Source organism: Sparus aurata, chromosome 5 (assembly GCF_900880675.1).
Source record: "Sparus aurata chromosome 5, fSpaAur1.1, whole genome shotgun sequence".
Taxonomy (NCBI): domain Eukaryota; kingdom Metazoa; phylum Chordata; class Actinopteri; order Spariformes; family Sparidae; genus Sparus; species Sparus aurata.
In genome coordinates, this window is record NC_044191.1 from 35,496,424 (window position 1) to 35,514,145 (window position 17,722).

Consider the following 17,722-nt stretch of genomic DNA (forward strand, 5'->3'; position numbering starts at 1 on the left):
TCTAATGAACTTTTAGGAACTGGCAGCCGCACTGTTTATTTTCACCTAATCAATTAACTCCATATAACCGGAATGGGATCGATGGGATAATCCCACATCCAGCCCGGCAGGGAAGCTGCAGCCGCCGGTCAGGTTCTTCCACATTAAGATCAACGTTAGTCCGGAAGTCGGTGATTTACCTTCAAAATAAAAGTTGCGCCGAAGGTTTATTCTCACTGCTCACCAGAGTTGAGTCAGATCAGTTTGAAATGTATTCAGTCACTGGATACAAATGATTTAAAATTAATTTTAAAAAAGTTCATTGGATTACAAAATATATGTATATCCTAATATAAATACTTTTAATTTTTAGAATTAGAAATGGAACATTTTCCAGTACATACGAAAAATGAACGCCGTCACAAACACTAAATACTCTGTTTACTCTTTAAAATTCTCAAAATCTTCTCAATAAACAAGTTCATTTAGCATATTTAGCATTTAAAGTTGCTCAAATCAAAATGTCCCCTATAACAACAGACTGAAGTTTCCTGTGTGCTTCTGCAACATTCTTGCAAGTTGTGTTTACACATGGATGGTTTACTCAAAATGGTCATCTTCAATTTTCAATGTAAATAAAACAAAGGAATATAAACTCCATGACTGTTATTAAAAAACTAATGAAAATATGAGTTAAGTCACAATTAACAAAATTTGAAACCTGACAGAAGTCATTTATCTGCTTGTATTCCAAAATATTTAGTAGTGGACGCACATCCAAAGTACATTTACTACATTAATTCAGTAAATATGGATACTACTTATATTGCAATTCTCCAAAGTAGAATTTTTTAAAATTCATTTATTTAATCTGCATAAAATTAAAACCAAAATACGTATACAGGCCTTTTAAGGTTTTATTTACTTTTATTTGTACTTTTGATGCTTAATACATTTATATCAGGTACTGATTTTACTGAAGTTCTATTCGAATGGGTGACTTTCACTTTTAAAAAAGGATTATTTTAAATAATATCTTAGTTTTTACTCAAGTATGACTGTTTACAACATTGATATAATCAAATACAACGTTTTTTTAAAATGTAATCTGGGTTTGGTGTAGTGATTTCTTTTTTGTGATCTGATTTTTTAATAAATGCATTGATTACATCTGACTATTCCAAATTTAATCCGACATCAGTGCCTTTATGTTTCTGTTACATTTTATTTTGAAGGTGATATCCGGTTCTCGCTCGCGGTGCGCGCTCATTGACGCTCGTGCGGGTTCTGACCAGTCAGCGGCTCGTGTCGTCCCGCCTGTCAACAACAGTGCAACCTGAGCCGGACAGGCAGCCGCGGGCTAGCTGAGGAAAACCAGCTAAGTTAGCTGCTCTGCTAGCCGCTGCGTTAACTAGCTGTCACGGCTCGTTATCAGTCCGCTCGGTCGGATCGATTCATCGTGTTTGAAGTTGTTTCGACGAGAGAAGAAGAAGCTGGAGCGACTTTTCCGTTCGGTGAGTCGAGTTGTCTCCACTTGTTTTGGGATCAAACATCCAGGTTCAACTGAGTGTTTCCATTTTGAGAGTTTCTTGAGTTGTTAGCTTGCCGTTGCTAACCAGCGAGCCGTTGATGCGTCTGTCGTTTCCTTTTTCATTTAAAGTCTCCGGAGTTCTCGGACAGTCTTGAGCTCTGCGGGTTCTCTGAGTGCGTCACGCTCATTCAACACTTGATCCCAGTTTTTGGGGGCTTTAAATGTCCCAGCAGGCCAACTCTGGACCCGTCTCCTGCTTACCGGGACCCGGGTACCGTCCACGGTCTGAGGCGGTGGAGGTGAGCAGGACAGGTGGAGGAGGAACACTTGTTGCAGATGAACTGCGGCAGGCTGGTTTTAACGGTGACTACTGTCATAGAAAATGAATAAAAGTAGCTCAGAAATAATTACAAGTCTGCTACTGTTAAATAAATACAAATGATCTTCATAAATATTTTTAAAATTTATAATAAAGTGTGTTTGTTCTTCAGGTACACATGTACTGTGCTCATGAACTATAGAACCACAAAGTGGGTTAATCCTTGTTAGAATGGTCTTTTCCTTAATATGAATTAATTTGAAACAGTCACATTAATGCTCAGTGCAGTGAAAAGGTGATTCTGGAATAACTGTCCAATACTTTTAATTTTAGACAAACATTGAGGTTAAAAAATACAAACAAACAAACATTTTTCAGCTGTAATAAGAGATGTTAGAAATAGTTTTATCCAGATGTTAACGTTATTCTTCTTCTGCATCTTATTCTGTGACTGAAGAAGCATCTGTTGTGTATGCAGGGTAGATGTTAAAATTAGCGTTATTTTGTTAATCAAAACATAATTTCATGACTGGTACCCATTAATTAAATATAATTAATTTTAAGAGTGAAGTATCTATGCATGGGAATAAACGCAATATAACTTTCGATAGAAAACTACGATCCATTACGTGTGTTTGATTTGGAAATCAATCAATACATTATTGAAGTTAATGCCTGTTAATTGTATATTCTGCCAATTGAACCTATATTTAGATCAAATCTGAGGACTATAAATGTTACTACCAATATTGTTTTTTTATCAAAATGATTCAAGTGTAAATAACATTATTATTTTAAACTAAAAAAGGTGGAATCAATATTGTCAGAATTTACCTTTTAGCGCATCACGTCTACTGGAGTAGACAGAGTTGTGTATATATCTACCTGTCTGTTATTGTGAGAATTAGAGGATGTAACAGTCTGTACAGGTACTCGGTACTTCTCCTCTTTATTTAACATATAGTATTTGGCAGGTATAGCAGATGAAGGCACTGTAACATCTGATTTAAAAAATGCAACAGATGCAATGTACAGAGGACTTACAGTCGTGGCTGATCTGCAGTCCTTGTACCTTGTTGGGCTTTTGAGGAATTGAACACATGATACAAAAATCTGACATAAACCTAAAACCTTCTGACAAAACAGACATCAACAGACAGTGATCTCTATAATGACTAAAACTAATTACTAAGACAGACAACAAGGTAATAAATGCGTAAATACCAAATGCTTTGCGATCAGTTAATGTTTTTATTTCCTCTGTGATTTGAGATTTATGATTCCTTATCTTGAAATGATAACAAAGATGATGATCAACTTGAAGGCTTTGTGGATCCACCACCTGGTAGTTAGGACATTGTACTCTAACTTTAAAGGTTAAACATAGCCTCCAATGATCTCTCTACCAGAGTGCACGTCATGCGTGAGGGCGATAACTGTTAATAGTCCTGTTATAAACGTATTATTGATGGCAAGAAAACCTGAAAACCACAATCTCATTAATATTGATGTCTGGGATGACGGCTTCAGTTGTAGCTTCAGATGTTGCGCTGTTAGTTTGCAAGTTTAATGACTGTAATCCAAAGCTCTTAGTCGACTGTGAGAGTGCGCTCACTTCTCAGAGGCTGTACTTCTTCTTTTAGGCGTTAATAGGTGAGTTGACGTGAACTTGTCTTTTGTTTATGAAAGGAAATTTCCTCTGTGTAACAGGCTGAACCAGGTTACTGACTCTGTATCTTTGTGTGCAACATAAAGCACAACAAACAGTGTGCTGCCTGCCCTCTGCCCTGCTCTCCTCCTGTCTCTGCTTCCTGCTACAGATCACAGATACTCCTACTTCCTACAGATGCATAGTGTTCAACATATGGAACGTATACATCGTGCCAGAGACACCGCAGACTTTTGCCCTCTTGACTTGTGTCGTAATGAGTTTTCTGAGTATGTCTGAGGCTGTAAAGTACGGACACTTTCCTAAATCCCTGCTGCGCTCCTCAACCCACCATCAGTGAATGTTTAGCATTCCATCTTAGCGAAGGCGTTTCCTGTCAACATCTGAAGTTCAAGTTTTCACATTTTCAATCTGCGTAAGCTGAGCACAAGTCACTGCGTTTCCTCAGAATCACAGTTTCCTTTTCTGTCCATTTGCATTGTTTTGTACAGTGAATTCACGGATAGAAATGATTTGATCAGCTCCTCAGAAAGGAAACAAAACTCATCAGTTGATGCACAGAGAAAAAAAAGATCACACAGAGTCATTAAACTGAGCCGTGCACAGTGTTGATAGTTGGGCTGCAACTAACAATCATTGTCTTTGCTGTTTCTTTGTTAAACAGTTATTTTTCTGGTCTATAAAATGTCCTCAAGTCCTGAAGGTGACGTCCTCAAAAGTCTTGTTTTGTCCACAACCCAAAGATCTCCAGCTGACTGTGATTGTCAAGTTTGGATAATAAAACAGTTGATAACGAGTCTTATTTGACAAATGGTGGCAGCTGTAACACCGACACTGGATTTTATTGATCATCAATGAATCATATCCTCGCTTCAAATGAGAAAGTTATCAGATCAAACAGAACGTCTCTGGAGGAGGTTAAAACCCGACCGTTATCCTACCATACACATCTACGGTATTTAACAATACTGTATTAGTGTTTTTACTGATATTTCAAGTTTATTTCAAGGTTCATGTGTTTGAGGACGTTATATTTTGTAAAATAAAAAGCAGGGCTCTAAACTCAAAATATTCTTATAATTAATAATCATTAATCTGTCACTTAATTTTCTTGATTGGTTGTTTGATCTATAAAGTGTCAGAAAATGTCCAAAAATGTTGATTAGTGTCTCCCAAAGATTCCCCAGATGACGTCCTCAAATGTCTTGTTTCGTCTGTACGTTTGTGTACATTTGTACCTTTTCTCCTGTTAACGATATTTAAATAGTGTGTTAATTATGAATATTTCATTGTCGATGAATCTGTTAATTATTTTCTCTATGAATCGATCATCAGTCTGGCAGCACATGCACTCAAAACAGGTGCACAGGTGAATTTAATATAATCCAATCACTGAAGTTTGATTTCCGTCACAGAGTTGACAGATTGGATTTACATGGTGAGTGAGTGATGGCAGCTGAGAGTGATCGTGGAAACAATGCAAATATAAGAACAGGAAAAGATTTTCAGTTAACGATTTTCCTTGTGCTTCTTTTTGTTTCTTCAGTGTGGAGATGAGTGGGTGTGACTGTGTACTCAAGTCTGTCTGTAAATATCATCATCATCTGTCTGGTAGGAGGCGTGAGAACATCCCAGTGAAGACGTGTTTCCTCTGAAGCAGCTCTGCTGTGATTTGACGAGCTTGTGTGCCGTGTTGACTCAGTGTGTGAGCTCCTCTCAGACTCCTTCACCTCCTTCACCTCCTCCCCTCCATGTGATATGACATCGCTGCTCGGTTACAACAGAAGCCAGAGCTCCACGGCAGACGGTTGACCTCCGGTCAGGTAAGATACGCCGAGCTAGTTGGCGGCACTTTGATCCAGCATGTCACGGTTCTGTTCCTGGTCTGAGGAGCAACATATCTCAACACAGCAACATGTGGGAATGATTATCAGCTGTGAGGAAGGAGCCTCTTAAAGGGCTGACACGCAAGTGCTTCAGTTCAGATGTTTTCTTTCTGTTTATCTCCGCGACTACAGAAACAACCGATTATCGTCATCGTGTGTCAGATGCACTCCAGTTATCTCACATTTATCACGGAGCCTCCTTCACATTGTAGATAAACAAGTTCATTAATAGGAGGAGCCAACCGTCAGCAGTGGAATCCCTCGTTCAGTGTCAGAGCCTGATTTGCCTGTGTTACGACATGAAAAAGAAAACAGTGACATTGTTCAGCTGTCCGGCCCTTCCCCTGTCTCAGGATCGGGCTTAAAGCTACACCGTCCTGATCACTACAGCGCCCGAAACACATTTACATATGTCAGCATGATGGATTACAGCTGGTTATGAGTACGCATGGAAGTTTTAAGCAGTTACTTTGATAGATAGTTGGCTATCTTTACAATCATTTATCGGTTAATCATTAATAAAAGATGTGAGATGTTGGATATTTAACCTGTAGAACTGTTTTAAAAACTGACCGGGTCTTTGTTCGGTGCAAAGTCAGAGGAAGTTGCTTTGGGTGTTAAAACAGGAGATCAAGTTAAAACCAATTTACATACTTTATAAACTCATTAAAACAAAATAATGACTTGATTTTAATAACGTAATGATTTTAATTAACAAACCTTAATCGTAAGTCTAGCTGAGGCAGTAAATATACTGATCCTAGATCCAATCATTCATTCTATAGTAAACATCACATCATCTGAACATTGTCTGAAACAACACAGTACAACATGTTGTTACACCTTTTCTGACTTGCGAATGTCATAAAAACATCCAGTGGAAGAGTAAACAAAGTATGAAGCCGAGCACATCTATAGAGTATGTAAAAATAAAGGGAAACACATTTAAATAGTCGTCAGACAAAGCACTGTAACCTGAGCTCACCACGACACAACTGAACTTAACAACACGAAGCCGCTCCTGAAACAATAGTCCTTTATCACTTCATTTTCATATGTCAATACAGGGGAAATGGGTGTAATTGATAATGTAAATTATGACTGCATCATGTTTTAGTCTCACCAGTTTAAGGCTCCTGCTGTTGTGCAAGTTGCCTCACTGGACTTTTTCTGCTTTGAGGAAATTCCAGATATTTATTTATTAATAAAAGTAGTAGATAGAGACTTCCAGTGTGACTTCATGTATCAGTATTCCTGTCAAATTAATGTAAGGCAGTTCATCCTAAATGCTTTGCACAGTTGTACAGTTTTGAGTATTGACTTTAAAGGAGAAATCTGTAAAATTACTTTTCACAAAATGAACTAACTTTACCAGCAAAATGTAGGAAGGAGCAGTGTGATGTTTGTGTTCTGTGTTGCAGAGATGTCGTCTGAATTTAGCATGCTAACCAGCTAGCCCCACCCTGTCTCCCAGTACCACTGTAGCTCCAGAGGTGATCGTCTGATAGTCCCGTAGTTTCAGCTGGGAGATGGAGAAGCAGCCAGTTCACTACTTAGGCTAATATGTCAACACAATAAACCCGCAAAGTGTCACGAAACAACGTCATAGTCCTGGTAACCACTGTCTTCAAACTGACCTCAGGCTATCTCAGTAGTTCCAAGGCTAACTGAGCTACTTGCTGACAGCATCTAGTATATAGAATATAGTGGGCAGCAGGTAGCGGTTCTGCTAAGTGGTGTTTTTCACAGCAAACATTTTGATTTTGACACACCACCAACTCGATCTCTGTTCTTCTCAGACTGTCATGGCTAATTAGGTCAACAGACAAGAGCACAATAATCATTAACTCAATTATTTACACCTGAGCTTTTCGTACTGTGACATGTCAAAACGTGTTTCATGAAACAGGTCTGTCAGTGTGGCAACAGATTGATTAACCGTTTAATCCCTTATTCAGCTCTCGGCACATTTGCTTTAACTTACGAGAGTGATCCACGAGCTTGTGTAAATATCTGTCTCTGTCAGGTGTGTGATTGTGCTGCAGGCACTCCCAACACAAAGTCCACTGTGTTCGATAGAGTGAGAGCCAGGAGACTATTAATGGCTTCGATTTTGCATACTGTTGTGCTGTAGTTGAGCACATCAATGACCGAAGATCAGACAGTTTGTGTTTCCTTAGTCTGAGCAGAACTTTGTCTTTACAGGTGCTGTGTAAGAGGATGGCTGCAGAGGTGGAAGTTCAGACTGGGGAGGTAGGGAGGACGGTGGTGGGAGGACGACTTCACCTGAGCCCCCTGACGGACGCCAGCAACAGCCTCGTCGAGATCCCTTCCATCACCCAGTCCCATATCATCACTCCAGAGCCCAACAAACCTGCCCCAGGCCCCAAACCACGGCTCACTCCTAAACCTTTCGTCGTGGAGAGAAACACTACCATTAAGCCCATAGTTGCCCCGAAGCCCCAACCGAAACCTCGACCGGAGTCCACTCGCCCTGCCGGATACAAACCAGAGCCTCCATGCATCCCAAAACCACAGCAACCAGCCTCTACTGGCAAACCCAAGACGGTTTCATCCAACTCCAACCGACCTGCCTCTACCTCCTTTAAAACATCCAATAAGTTGACCAGTGGACAAACGACCAAGCCGGTAGCCCAACCATTTAAACCAGCACCTTCTCTGGACATTGGAGACGCCGGTAGACCCAGCCCCGCTGCTCCAACCGAGAGGCAGAAACCTGCTGCATCAGGCTTGGCCTATTCCAGGAGCCTCAGACAGCTTCCAGCAGCAGAGTGGTCAGGAACCACTAAAAGGGAAGAAGAGAAGGGACAGTTGGCATCTGGCAAAAGTGGGCCCTCCATCACCAGAGCCAAGTCCATGGGTTTCCTCGCTCAGGTCGGGCAGGAGGAAGAAGAAAAGGAAAAGGCTAAACCGGAGGCAGCAGTGCCGCTGCGTACTCGTCCCAGAGCCTCCAGGCCCAGACCTGTATCCGCCATTTTCCTCGACAGTCCAACCAAGACGGAGACCCCAGTTCCTGCCCCTCGCTGGACTGCGCGACGACCACTTTCAGCTGATCTCACTTCTAAATTTGAGTCTATAGGTCTCTCCCTGCACCGTAAAAATGAAAAGGCAGACACTAAGGAGAACACTCCAGAGGAAAAGGCCCTTCCACAGAAGAAAGAGCCGGAGAAAACCACATCACAAAGTACTGAGGGTTTAGCTAAGCCTGCTGTCTCAGACCAAAGCAACAGAAAGACAGAAGAAGTGACGATGAAAGAGACGGAAGAGGACAGGCGTGCAGGCAGCATTAAGTCGAGGATCAGTCTCCTCCTCGACTCCTCCTCTCCTGCTTCTGATATGCACTCTCCAGGGCAGCCAGAAAACGAACCAGCAGTGGGTGTTAAACAGCGCATCAAGCAGCTGACGGAGGACACGACACCGACTCAGAGCCCTGTTGTGAAACCACCTCTGAAGCCCCGCCCACTGCCCCTCGACCTGACTAAGAGGTAAGAGCTGCTCGTCATGTCTCTGCCGCATGCTTTTGTTCATGTCTTTGTTCGATTGTCATGCATGGCTTTTGTCTCGTGTGATGTATGTTCTTCAGGTTTTCATCCGAGAGGTCACCTGACCTTGGCAGTGTTTCCCTCAGTGAGGCAACAGACCGCCATGACATCAGCAAAGATCCTCAGAGGAGGGTAAGAGGGAGAGAGAGCTTCTGAGGCGCTGGTTTCTGCTGAACTCAGTCTGTGTTTACAGCTGAGTGATGGGAAAACCTTTGACCTTCTATCCTTTTTTCTTGTCATCTCTTACAAAACTCAGAGCGCATACCTCAGCAAGCCCCGACAGTCCCCTTTAATTCGATCAAGCCTTATCCAGTATCACATAGAATATATCAGCTAGATCTGGATTTCTATTTAAATCCACATCTGATTATACTCACTCACAAATACCAGCTGCCTAATGATGCCTGATTTTTTTTTCATCAAGATAAAAGATATTAATGATAAAAGGAATGCCAAAAAACTCCTTTCTCACAATGTTAAAGAAAGAAAGAGAAAAAATGTCTTGATCCGCACCAAAAGTTATGGGGGTCTATTCTGGGCTGCGACCCAGCCTGCATCCACGTTTCATGAAAATCTGTTGAGCAGTTTTTGTGTTATCCTGCTGACAAACCAACCAACAAACAGACACGGATGAAAACACAACCTAAAAAATACAGAGAGAGGTTTGTGTAAGACTGCACGTGCACGTGTGTGATGAGAGCTTGAACACTTTTCAATTAAAAATATAATTTCGCATCACTTTTGACCCTTGTTACTTCCACCAAGGAGGTCATGTTTACCCTGTTGTATATTTGTTGGTTTGTTTGTCAGCAGGATTTTTACACACTGACCAAAAAAACCCACTTACACCTGCTAACATCTGGCTTTGTGTGCACTGTGAATGTCAATAATCAGGATTTACTCCCAGGTCAATTAATCCTGCAGTCGTCACAGGTATTGATTTACTCTGTTCCCAGTCGCGATGCTCTGACATGTTGAAGTTAAGGTTGTTGACTTGTTCATGTCTTCCAGCCGTCTCTGTCAAGCAGCTTGAACATCAATCAGTCGGCGGTGGTGACCGTGATGTCGTCTGTTTATAGGCTTACATTAGCTTTTTACTGCTAGAGATTTAATTTACGCTTCAAAAATCACATAGTGGTGTTTCCCACAGAGGGAATCAGGGCCATGCTAACTGTCGGAGTTAGCTACAAAAATACATCATCGCTGCTTCGCTCCATTAAAGAAATAAGCACATTTTGTGGCTTCTGTGTTGTCTGAGCCCTTCAGCTGCCTGATTGCTAATGCACATGTGCAACTCTCAACAGAGATGAGAAAGAATCGAGCCATCAAACAAAGTGTCAACCTTATTCAGGTTGTTATTGATGAAGCTGCTTTTTTAAAACAAACAGGACACAGAAGGGGAAATAAACAGAAAGGCCAACTCGCTCACAGGCACAGTGGAAGGTCAAAAACAAATGTGAACCTGGAGCATGAAATCATTGTGGATTTGACTTTGTACATGGATGTTACATTGTTTATATTGAGACAGGCACAAGTGGTTCACTGATAGAAAGCAGACAATCATTTTTTACCTGTAAAATGAAATGAAAGTAAAATCAAATCAAAGAAAAAGTATTTATCTGCAACTAAGCAACAGTATAATATCGCTCTTCCTGTTTACACCGTGACGCGCGGGCCCAGTTTACATGAAATGTCATGATACGTGTTTCCAGGTGTGTAAGCAGGTGGAGGTTAAAGTCCCTATTTTGAATGAGGCCTGAGAGTGTTTGCAGTCAGACTGTTTGTCTATGTTTAGACGCACATTTCATAAATGGAAATGGGGCAGTGCAACAAAAACAAGCGTCACTGCTATAGTTGTACAAAGCTGTGAAACCTAAGACAGCCGGCACATGAATCATCCCCGCTGGCTGCTGGTTATGAAACACACAAAGAGGAGATGACTGGGAAAAGGTCAACACAGAGAGGCTTTGATTACCACCTCTGCACCACACCCACTGTTATGAGGCCAACATGAACAAGGGAATACCATTTCTACGCTGACAGTCGTTCATTCAATCACTTCAACTCCTTTGTGTGTTCTACTTTCTCCTGTTAAGTCACATTCGCTCTGAGTTTTAAAAGCTTTTTATTCCTTCCCAGATAATCTGAATGAAAGTTTACAAGATGAATTGCCTGTAGCATGTAACACTTGAATCTCTGACTTTTCTCAGATTGAAGAGTCAGCTTTCAGCCCGAGTCACCAGAGGACATTTGTGGATTTCAAAGATTCCCAAGAGCAACTCAAAAAGGCCTCCACGCCTGAAGGGCCCGAGGCGGGACAGACATTCGGCGCCTCTTCCAAGGAAGCAGGCGACATACAGACAGTGAGAGCATCCGTGTTTGAAAATGTCGTGGAGAAGCGCAGTGTGCTGATGGTCGACGAGAGCAAAGCTGGAAATAAGGTCAAGCATTCCCTCAGCAGCCCGTCATTTAAGAGGGGAAGCAGTGAGGATGAGGGAACGCTGGTCACTGCCACCTACAGAGAGCCAATGTCTCCGTCAGGTCCTCTGCGGGTGGTGCATGCCTTCGACACTGTGCAGGCAGTGGAGGAAACCAGGGCAGTGAGTGAGAACATCCCATCAGCTCAGTGGGAGGATAAGGCCATGACGCTACGCACCAGGCGCTCAGAGGGGAGCCGGCCGGTACCAGAGAGGACGGTTGAGCCAGCCTCGCCTGTGACTCCAGAACAGCAGCCACGATATCTGAGAGTCGGAGCCTTGCAGAAGTGGACCGCTGCAGGGCTCGAACAAGAGGCCAGCGTGGATAAAGGCATGCTAAAGGAAACAGGAAGGGAAGTGGCTTTGGACAAAGACAGACAGAGAGAGGCAGAACAGGAGGAAATGGCTGCAGCACCCAAACGCTTAAAGATGCTCCAGGGAGAAGAACAGGCAAAACCCAGGGCAACCTACTTCGCTTTGACTGGACAAATGCAAGAGCCGTCGTCTCCTGTCGATGGAGGAGCAAGCATAGGGGACTTTATACCAGGCAGCTCTCAAGGGAGGGTTCTTTCAGTAAGAAGGAATACATCGTTAGATGGAAAATCTTCTCAACATCTGGTTGATGAGTTGATGAAGAAGAGCCAAATGTCACATGGGGAGATCAGATCAGAGGGACCGACGAAGGAGGAGGTGATGGAAGTGGAAAAGAAAAGGGTACTGAAGAAAGAGGCAGAGAGGGAAAAGAAGGCAAAACTGAAAGAGCTCGAGAGGGAAAAACAGAGGCAGCTGGAAATGGAGAGAGAAGCACATTTAGAGTTTGAACGACTGAAGGAGATGGAGATGCAACGGGAATTTGAAAGGCAGAGACAGAAAGCCTTCGAGAAGGAGAAACAGGAGTTTGAGGAGAAACAACGAGCCCTGGAACGGCAGAAACAGATCGAGCTTGAAAAACAGAAACTGCAAGAAATAGAGAGAGAGAAGCTGGAAAGAGAAAGGCAGCAGCGGCAACTTGAGAAAGAGAAACGACGAGAACTGGAGAGACAGAGAAAGATTGAAAAAGAGAAGCAGCGAGAGCAGGAAAGGGAGAGACAGCGCGAACAGGAGAGGCAAAGACAAAGGGAGGAAGAGAGACAGAGAGAGCTGGACAACGAGAGACAGCTGCTGGAAATCCAGAAGGAGAAACAGAGAATGGCAGAACTAGAGAGAATAAAAGAGCTGGAGAGACAACAGCTCCTTGAGCTTCAAAAACAGAGGCAGCAGATCCTGGAGCTCGAGAAGCAGAGACTCAGAGAGAAGAAGGAGAGAGAGGAGGCAGAGAAGATGAGACAGGTGGCGCTAGAACAGGAGATGTTGAGAATAAAAGAGCTGGAGAAAGAAAGGGAAAGACAACGGGAGATGGAGAAGGAGCGCCAGAAAGAGATCGAGAGGGAAAGACAAAAAGAGCTGGAGAGACAGAGACGGCTAGATCTCGAGAAACAGGAATTGGAAAACCAGCGGCTGAGACAACGAGAGCTGGAAAAGGAAAAGCAGAGGAAGGAGGAGATTGAGAGAGTGAAAGAGATGGAGAGACGACAGATCCTGGAGCTCGAGAAGCAGAGACTCAGAGAGAAGAAGGAGAGAGAGGAGGCAGAGAAGATGAGACAGGTGGCGCTAGAACAGGAGATGTTAAGAATAAAAGAGCTGGAGAAAGAAAGGGAAAAACAACGGGAGATGGAGAAGGAGCGCCAGAAAGAAATCGAGAGGGAAAGACAACGGGAGATGGAGAAGGAGCGCCAGAAAGAAATCGAGAGGGAAAAACAAAAAGAGCTGGAGAGACAGAGACAAAGAGATTTAGAGCGGCAGAGACAGCTAGATCTCCAGAATCAGGAATTAGAAAACCAGCGGCAGAGACAACGAGAGCTGGAGAAGGAAAAGCAGAGGAAGGAGGAGATTGAGAGATCGAAAGAGATGGAGAGACGACAGCTCCTGGAGCTCGAGAAACAAAAGCAGGCAGAGAGAGAAAGACAACAAGTCCTGGAGATGGAGAAACGACGACTGAAGGAGAAGATGGAGAGGGAGGAGGCCGAGAGAATGAGACAGGTCGCCAAACAGCAAGAAACAGAGAGGCAACGCCTGAAGGAGAAGCAGAAGAAAGAGGAGCAGGAGAGGACGAGGCTGGAGTCGACTCCTCTCAGGCCTAAAGGGGTCGATGTGGACTCGGTGCTCCGAAGTGACCCGTTTCCCAAAGCTGCTCCTCAGCGCAGCGACCTTTCAACGCGATGGAAAGAGCCGTCTCCGAGAGCAGAAGAGCCCTACAAACCCGTCATCCTCGACCTCGACTCCTTCACGTCGCAGGCTCCGCTCTCCCCCAGTAAAGACTTGTTTCCTGTTCCTGGTGCTCAGAGTGTAGACACTGGGTTATTACAGCCCGAGAGAGATATCAGCTGGAAGGTACCAACACAGACGTCAGTTGGTTTTACAAGCCCAGTATGGACGACGTCTCCTCAGGACCCGTGGGAGCTGCGGCCTGTTGAGATGTCCGTGGACCAGCCGGTGGCTGAACCCAGAAAACAGTCCGTCAAACTGAGCCCAGAGCAGTTCCTCCTCAGGCAGGAGGAGCGGGTTGTGGCTCCACAGAGGCCTCGGTCTGCTGGGTTCGATGAGACGCTGCACTTGGTCCCTTTTCCCGGGATAGATTCTGGAGGGTCTGCAGGTGGAGAGCAGATATGGCTCCCCAGAGAGCCTCATCCTCCAGACAGCAGGGCTGAGGTCCAGAGCCACAGGAGGTCACAGGGGTCCCAGGTGAGTCAGAGACCCTTTTTACCTTTTTCTCTTTTTGTTAAAGTCAAAATACTCTGATTCCAGCTCGTTATATCTGAGAAAATTCTGGTTTCTTTCCTCCACAATGACATAATAAATATTCCACCAGTTACAAATCAGTGGCCAAACTGCAGGTACAGAAAATAAACTCATTAAATAAAACAACAGATTGGCAGCTTAAAAAGTCAGATTTTTTAAATGTAATTCTGAATGGGGTCAGTCCAAATGATCATGTACCAGATGAGTTTCTCTCACAGATAATGAATACACTACAGCATTCAGCATGGTAGTCAACAGCTTTCAGAGACGATGTGTGTTATGTGATAAAGATGAGGCGCTGACTGGTCCCTGTTTATTGTCAGGAGCTGAACAGGATTCGGTCTCGCAGCGTGTCGCGGCGATCAGCCCCGTCAGCCAGCGCCGTGGAGGTAAGCCTGTCCAGGATGAGGAGTCGCAGCGCCCACAGAGAGCAGGACCGCCACAGCTGGGTGAGTCAGCCTGCAGGAACAGTAAACCGGACTGACTGTGAGCTCTTTATCACAAACACTGTTTTCAGTTCTCACTCGGCTCTGTGGAGGGAAATCCGTCTGTGCTCGAGTTTGTGCTGTGAGTGTCAGCAATGTCTGTGTGTCTCTAAGGTTCCCATGAGACAGCTACTGGAGTGTTGCTTCGGCATAGTTACGGCTTTCCTGTAAAAACATGACTGGCATTTACAGTAGCGCTGAATCTGCGTTACGCCCTTTGCCGCTGAGCTAGCATTCTGCCGACTCTCCCCATACCTATAGCATCCAGTGAGCATGACAAGACTGGGGCCGACAGTTAATTCAGTACTGAAGTGGCTTTCTGGCTTTGACTCCTGACACAGCTAGCTGAGCTAACTAGCTACATTTGCAGCAGTTAGCAGTTACATGAGCTACAAAGCTACCGCTAACTGTCCACCAGGAAACTCCATAAATCACCTCAGTGCTGTAACTCTGCTCCGACGTTCTCAGAGGCTGCGTACAACTCGGGTCCTTACAGATTCAGTTGGTATCCTGCTGCTTAGCATCAGTTAGCGGTTAAAGGGATATTCCGGTGTAAGTTTAATCCATGTTCTAACACACCATGAAACCCTGTTAGACTCCCTCTCAAGAGATCAAGTTAGCAGTCCGCTAATTTTCGGAGTTTTATCAACCTCAGAAACGACCGCACGACAACAATACACTGCAGTAAATGAATCCAAATATAAACCGCCACCAAAAAGCCACAAATAATGCTCAGAACAGCACCAAACTTCAGCAACAGTACAAATAGGGTCTCAGCACATAGTCCGGGGCATCTAACCTCCGCTAGCTTAGCTGGATTTCTACTGAAAAGCTGACTAAATTTACCACTCTTCTGCAGCAGCTTCCTGTTGACGGGAAGTCCCGACGAGTCGATTACCGAGTGCAGTAGAGTTCCGCGGCTCATGGATGAAAATGTATGATTATGACTCCATGGAAAAGCAATCAAAGTTCATATGTGTCTTACCTGCCAGTTTATAACAGTTATTATCGAGAGCGGACAGGGAAAAGAACGGAATTGAGCATTTACACAGACTGTGCTGAGACCCTATTTGTACTGTTGCTGAAGTTTGGTGCTGTTCTGAGCATTATTTGTGGCTTTTTGGTGGCGGTTTATATTTGGATCCATTTACTGCAGTGTATTGTTGTCGTGCGGTCGTTTCTGAGGTTGATAAAACTCCGTAAATTAGCGGTCGAGAGGGAGTCTAACACAGTTTCACGGTGAGATATCTATCCAGATAATTCTGACAAAAATACGATCCTATTTCACCCAAATCAGTACATAAAGTTACAAAATTGCGTTTGAGTGCAGTAATCTGTGAAGAAACATGCTGCTCTGGTCACGTCCATGACAGCATAATAAATATTGGAAAGTGTTTATTGGGTAAAAAAATCAATATATGACCCGACAAACTAAAAATCATCATTAAGAATACCTGCAAACATCTCTTTTGCCGTTGTTGGACCTGATACGGGTGTAGAGGTGAGATATTGAACATCGATTTTAACTGCATGTGACCTTGAAGGTGGAATGCGGTTAGTTGACTGAAGGCTGAAGGCTGAACGCTGACAGCTCAATGCTCAGGTAGTAAAGTGTCAGTGACTAATGTCTTTGGCCTCCTCCACTCGCCTCCACCCATCCAGCGTCACGCTCCAGGAAAGTGACGACCAAACAGCTTCTCAGGCCTGTAATTCAGGATTGGATTAGTCAAATGGTTAATGAGTACATGCTCTGACTGCTCGTTTATCAGAAGCCTGTCGGCGGCGCTCAGAGAGAGTGTGAAGTGAAACGACAGCCAGACGCACACAGAGATATTTGTGTGACTGCTCCTCGATGCTGATCAGTTATTTCTGTTATTTCTAACTTTTAATCGTTTCTCGTGTGTCATCATTTATGCAGTGTTAGCCCTGACACATACACGCATATCCTCCAGATCTAATCAGGTTCTCTGAGTGTTTATCAGATTCACTGGGCTCTTTGACATTGAGGCTGTTATTGTCGGCCCAGGTTGAAGGGCTACACTTTGAACCCAGAAGTACAGTGTTTTATGCGTCATAATTACACTCTGCTGTGATACAGAGACCTGATTAAGGCTCTGTGAATCTAAGATCACTGCCGCCATCTAGTGGCTGTGTTTCAGTCTGTCAGAGCGTTTCCTCAGTGATGTTGTCGGTACTCAGTGTTCTTTAGTTTGAAAGTATCTTAGTTACAGTCGTCTGAAGGCAGGTGGTGCTTAAAGACACAATAGAATAATGTTAAATTATATTAAGTGAAATAATATTGAAGAAGGGCTTGAATTTGACTTGATAACACCCTGTGTGATCACAGTGGGTGATCACTTCCTGGACTCCAGGACAAATGTGACTGGACTCATTTTTATTAAAGACATTTAGAATTGTAACACCTGTTCTTACAGTCCTGCTTCTTTATTCAGTAGTAGCAGGTAATCAACATGTACTTTGGATTGGTACTGAAACCACCTTAAGACTCATGAAGTAATCAGATTTGTCTGACTTTAAAAGGCATGTTTTCTATAAGAAATTGCCCAAATTAAACTATTTATCATCGACAGAAGATGTAAAAACAGGAGTTATCATTGCATTTCAGATTTTTCCGACAGTCCTTGAACTAACCATTTACTTTGAACTCTTCCCTCAGTAAATGTTAACAAAATCACTTTATTCTGGATCTCATCTAATGATTATGCTGAAAAGAAATCGTTTGTTCGAACATGTACATCATATATGTACATATAAGTAAATGTAAATCATCCAAGAAATGTCGTTTTAATATTATTTTCTTCTGATCCACGACACACAGCTGTGTTTTACTGCACAATAAGCCGTTTTTTTGGTCTCCTCATAACGTTGCTGTTTCCAAAGAGATGCAGGACAAGGATTACTTATTTATTAAAATTACAAGTTGATTGAAAAACAAAATGGTTTGCCAACTATAT

General features: G+C 43.3%; 1 protein-coding gene across 1 annotated transcript in view; it reads left to right on the top strand.

Annotated features, from left to right (window-relative positions):
• The first annotated feature begins 1,285 nt into the window (after positions 1-1,285).
• LOC115582205 (trichohyalin-like) overlaps positions 1,286-17,722 on the top strand; it is a 35,597-nt gene continuing 19,160 nt past the window's right edge. Inside the window, exons 1-6 of the mRNA XM_030418020.1 lie at positions 1,286-1,493; positions 5,219-5,321; positions 7,590-8,890; positions 8,989-9,079; positions 11,158-14,205; positions 14,586-14,711. Coding sequence (XP_030273880.1) covers positions 7,605-8,890; positions 8,989-9,079; positions 11,158-14,205; positions 14,586-14,711 — 4,551 coding nt within the window. The 5' untranslated portion in view covers positions 1,286-1,493; positions 5,219-5,321; positions 7,590-7,604. The remainder of the gene's footprint in view (positions 1,494-5,218; positions 5,322-7,589; positions 8,891-8,988; positions 9,080-11,157; positions 14,206-14,585; positions 14,712-17,722) is intronic.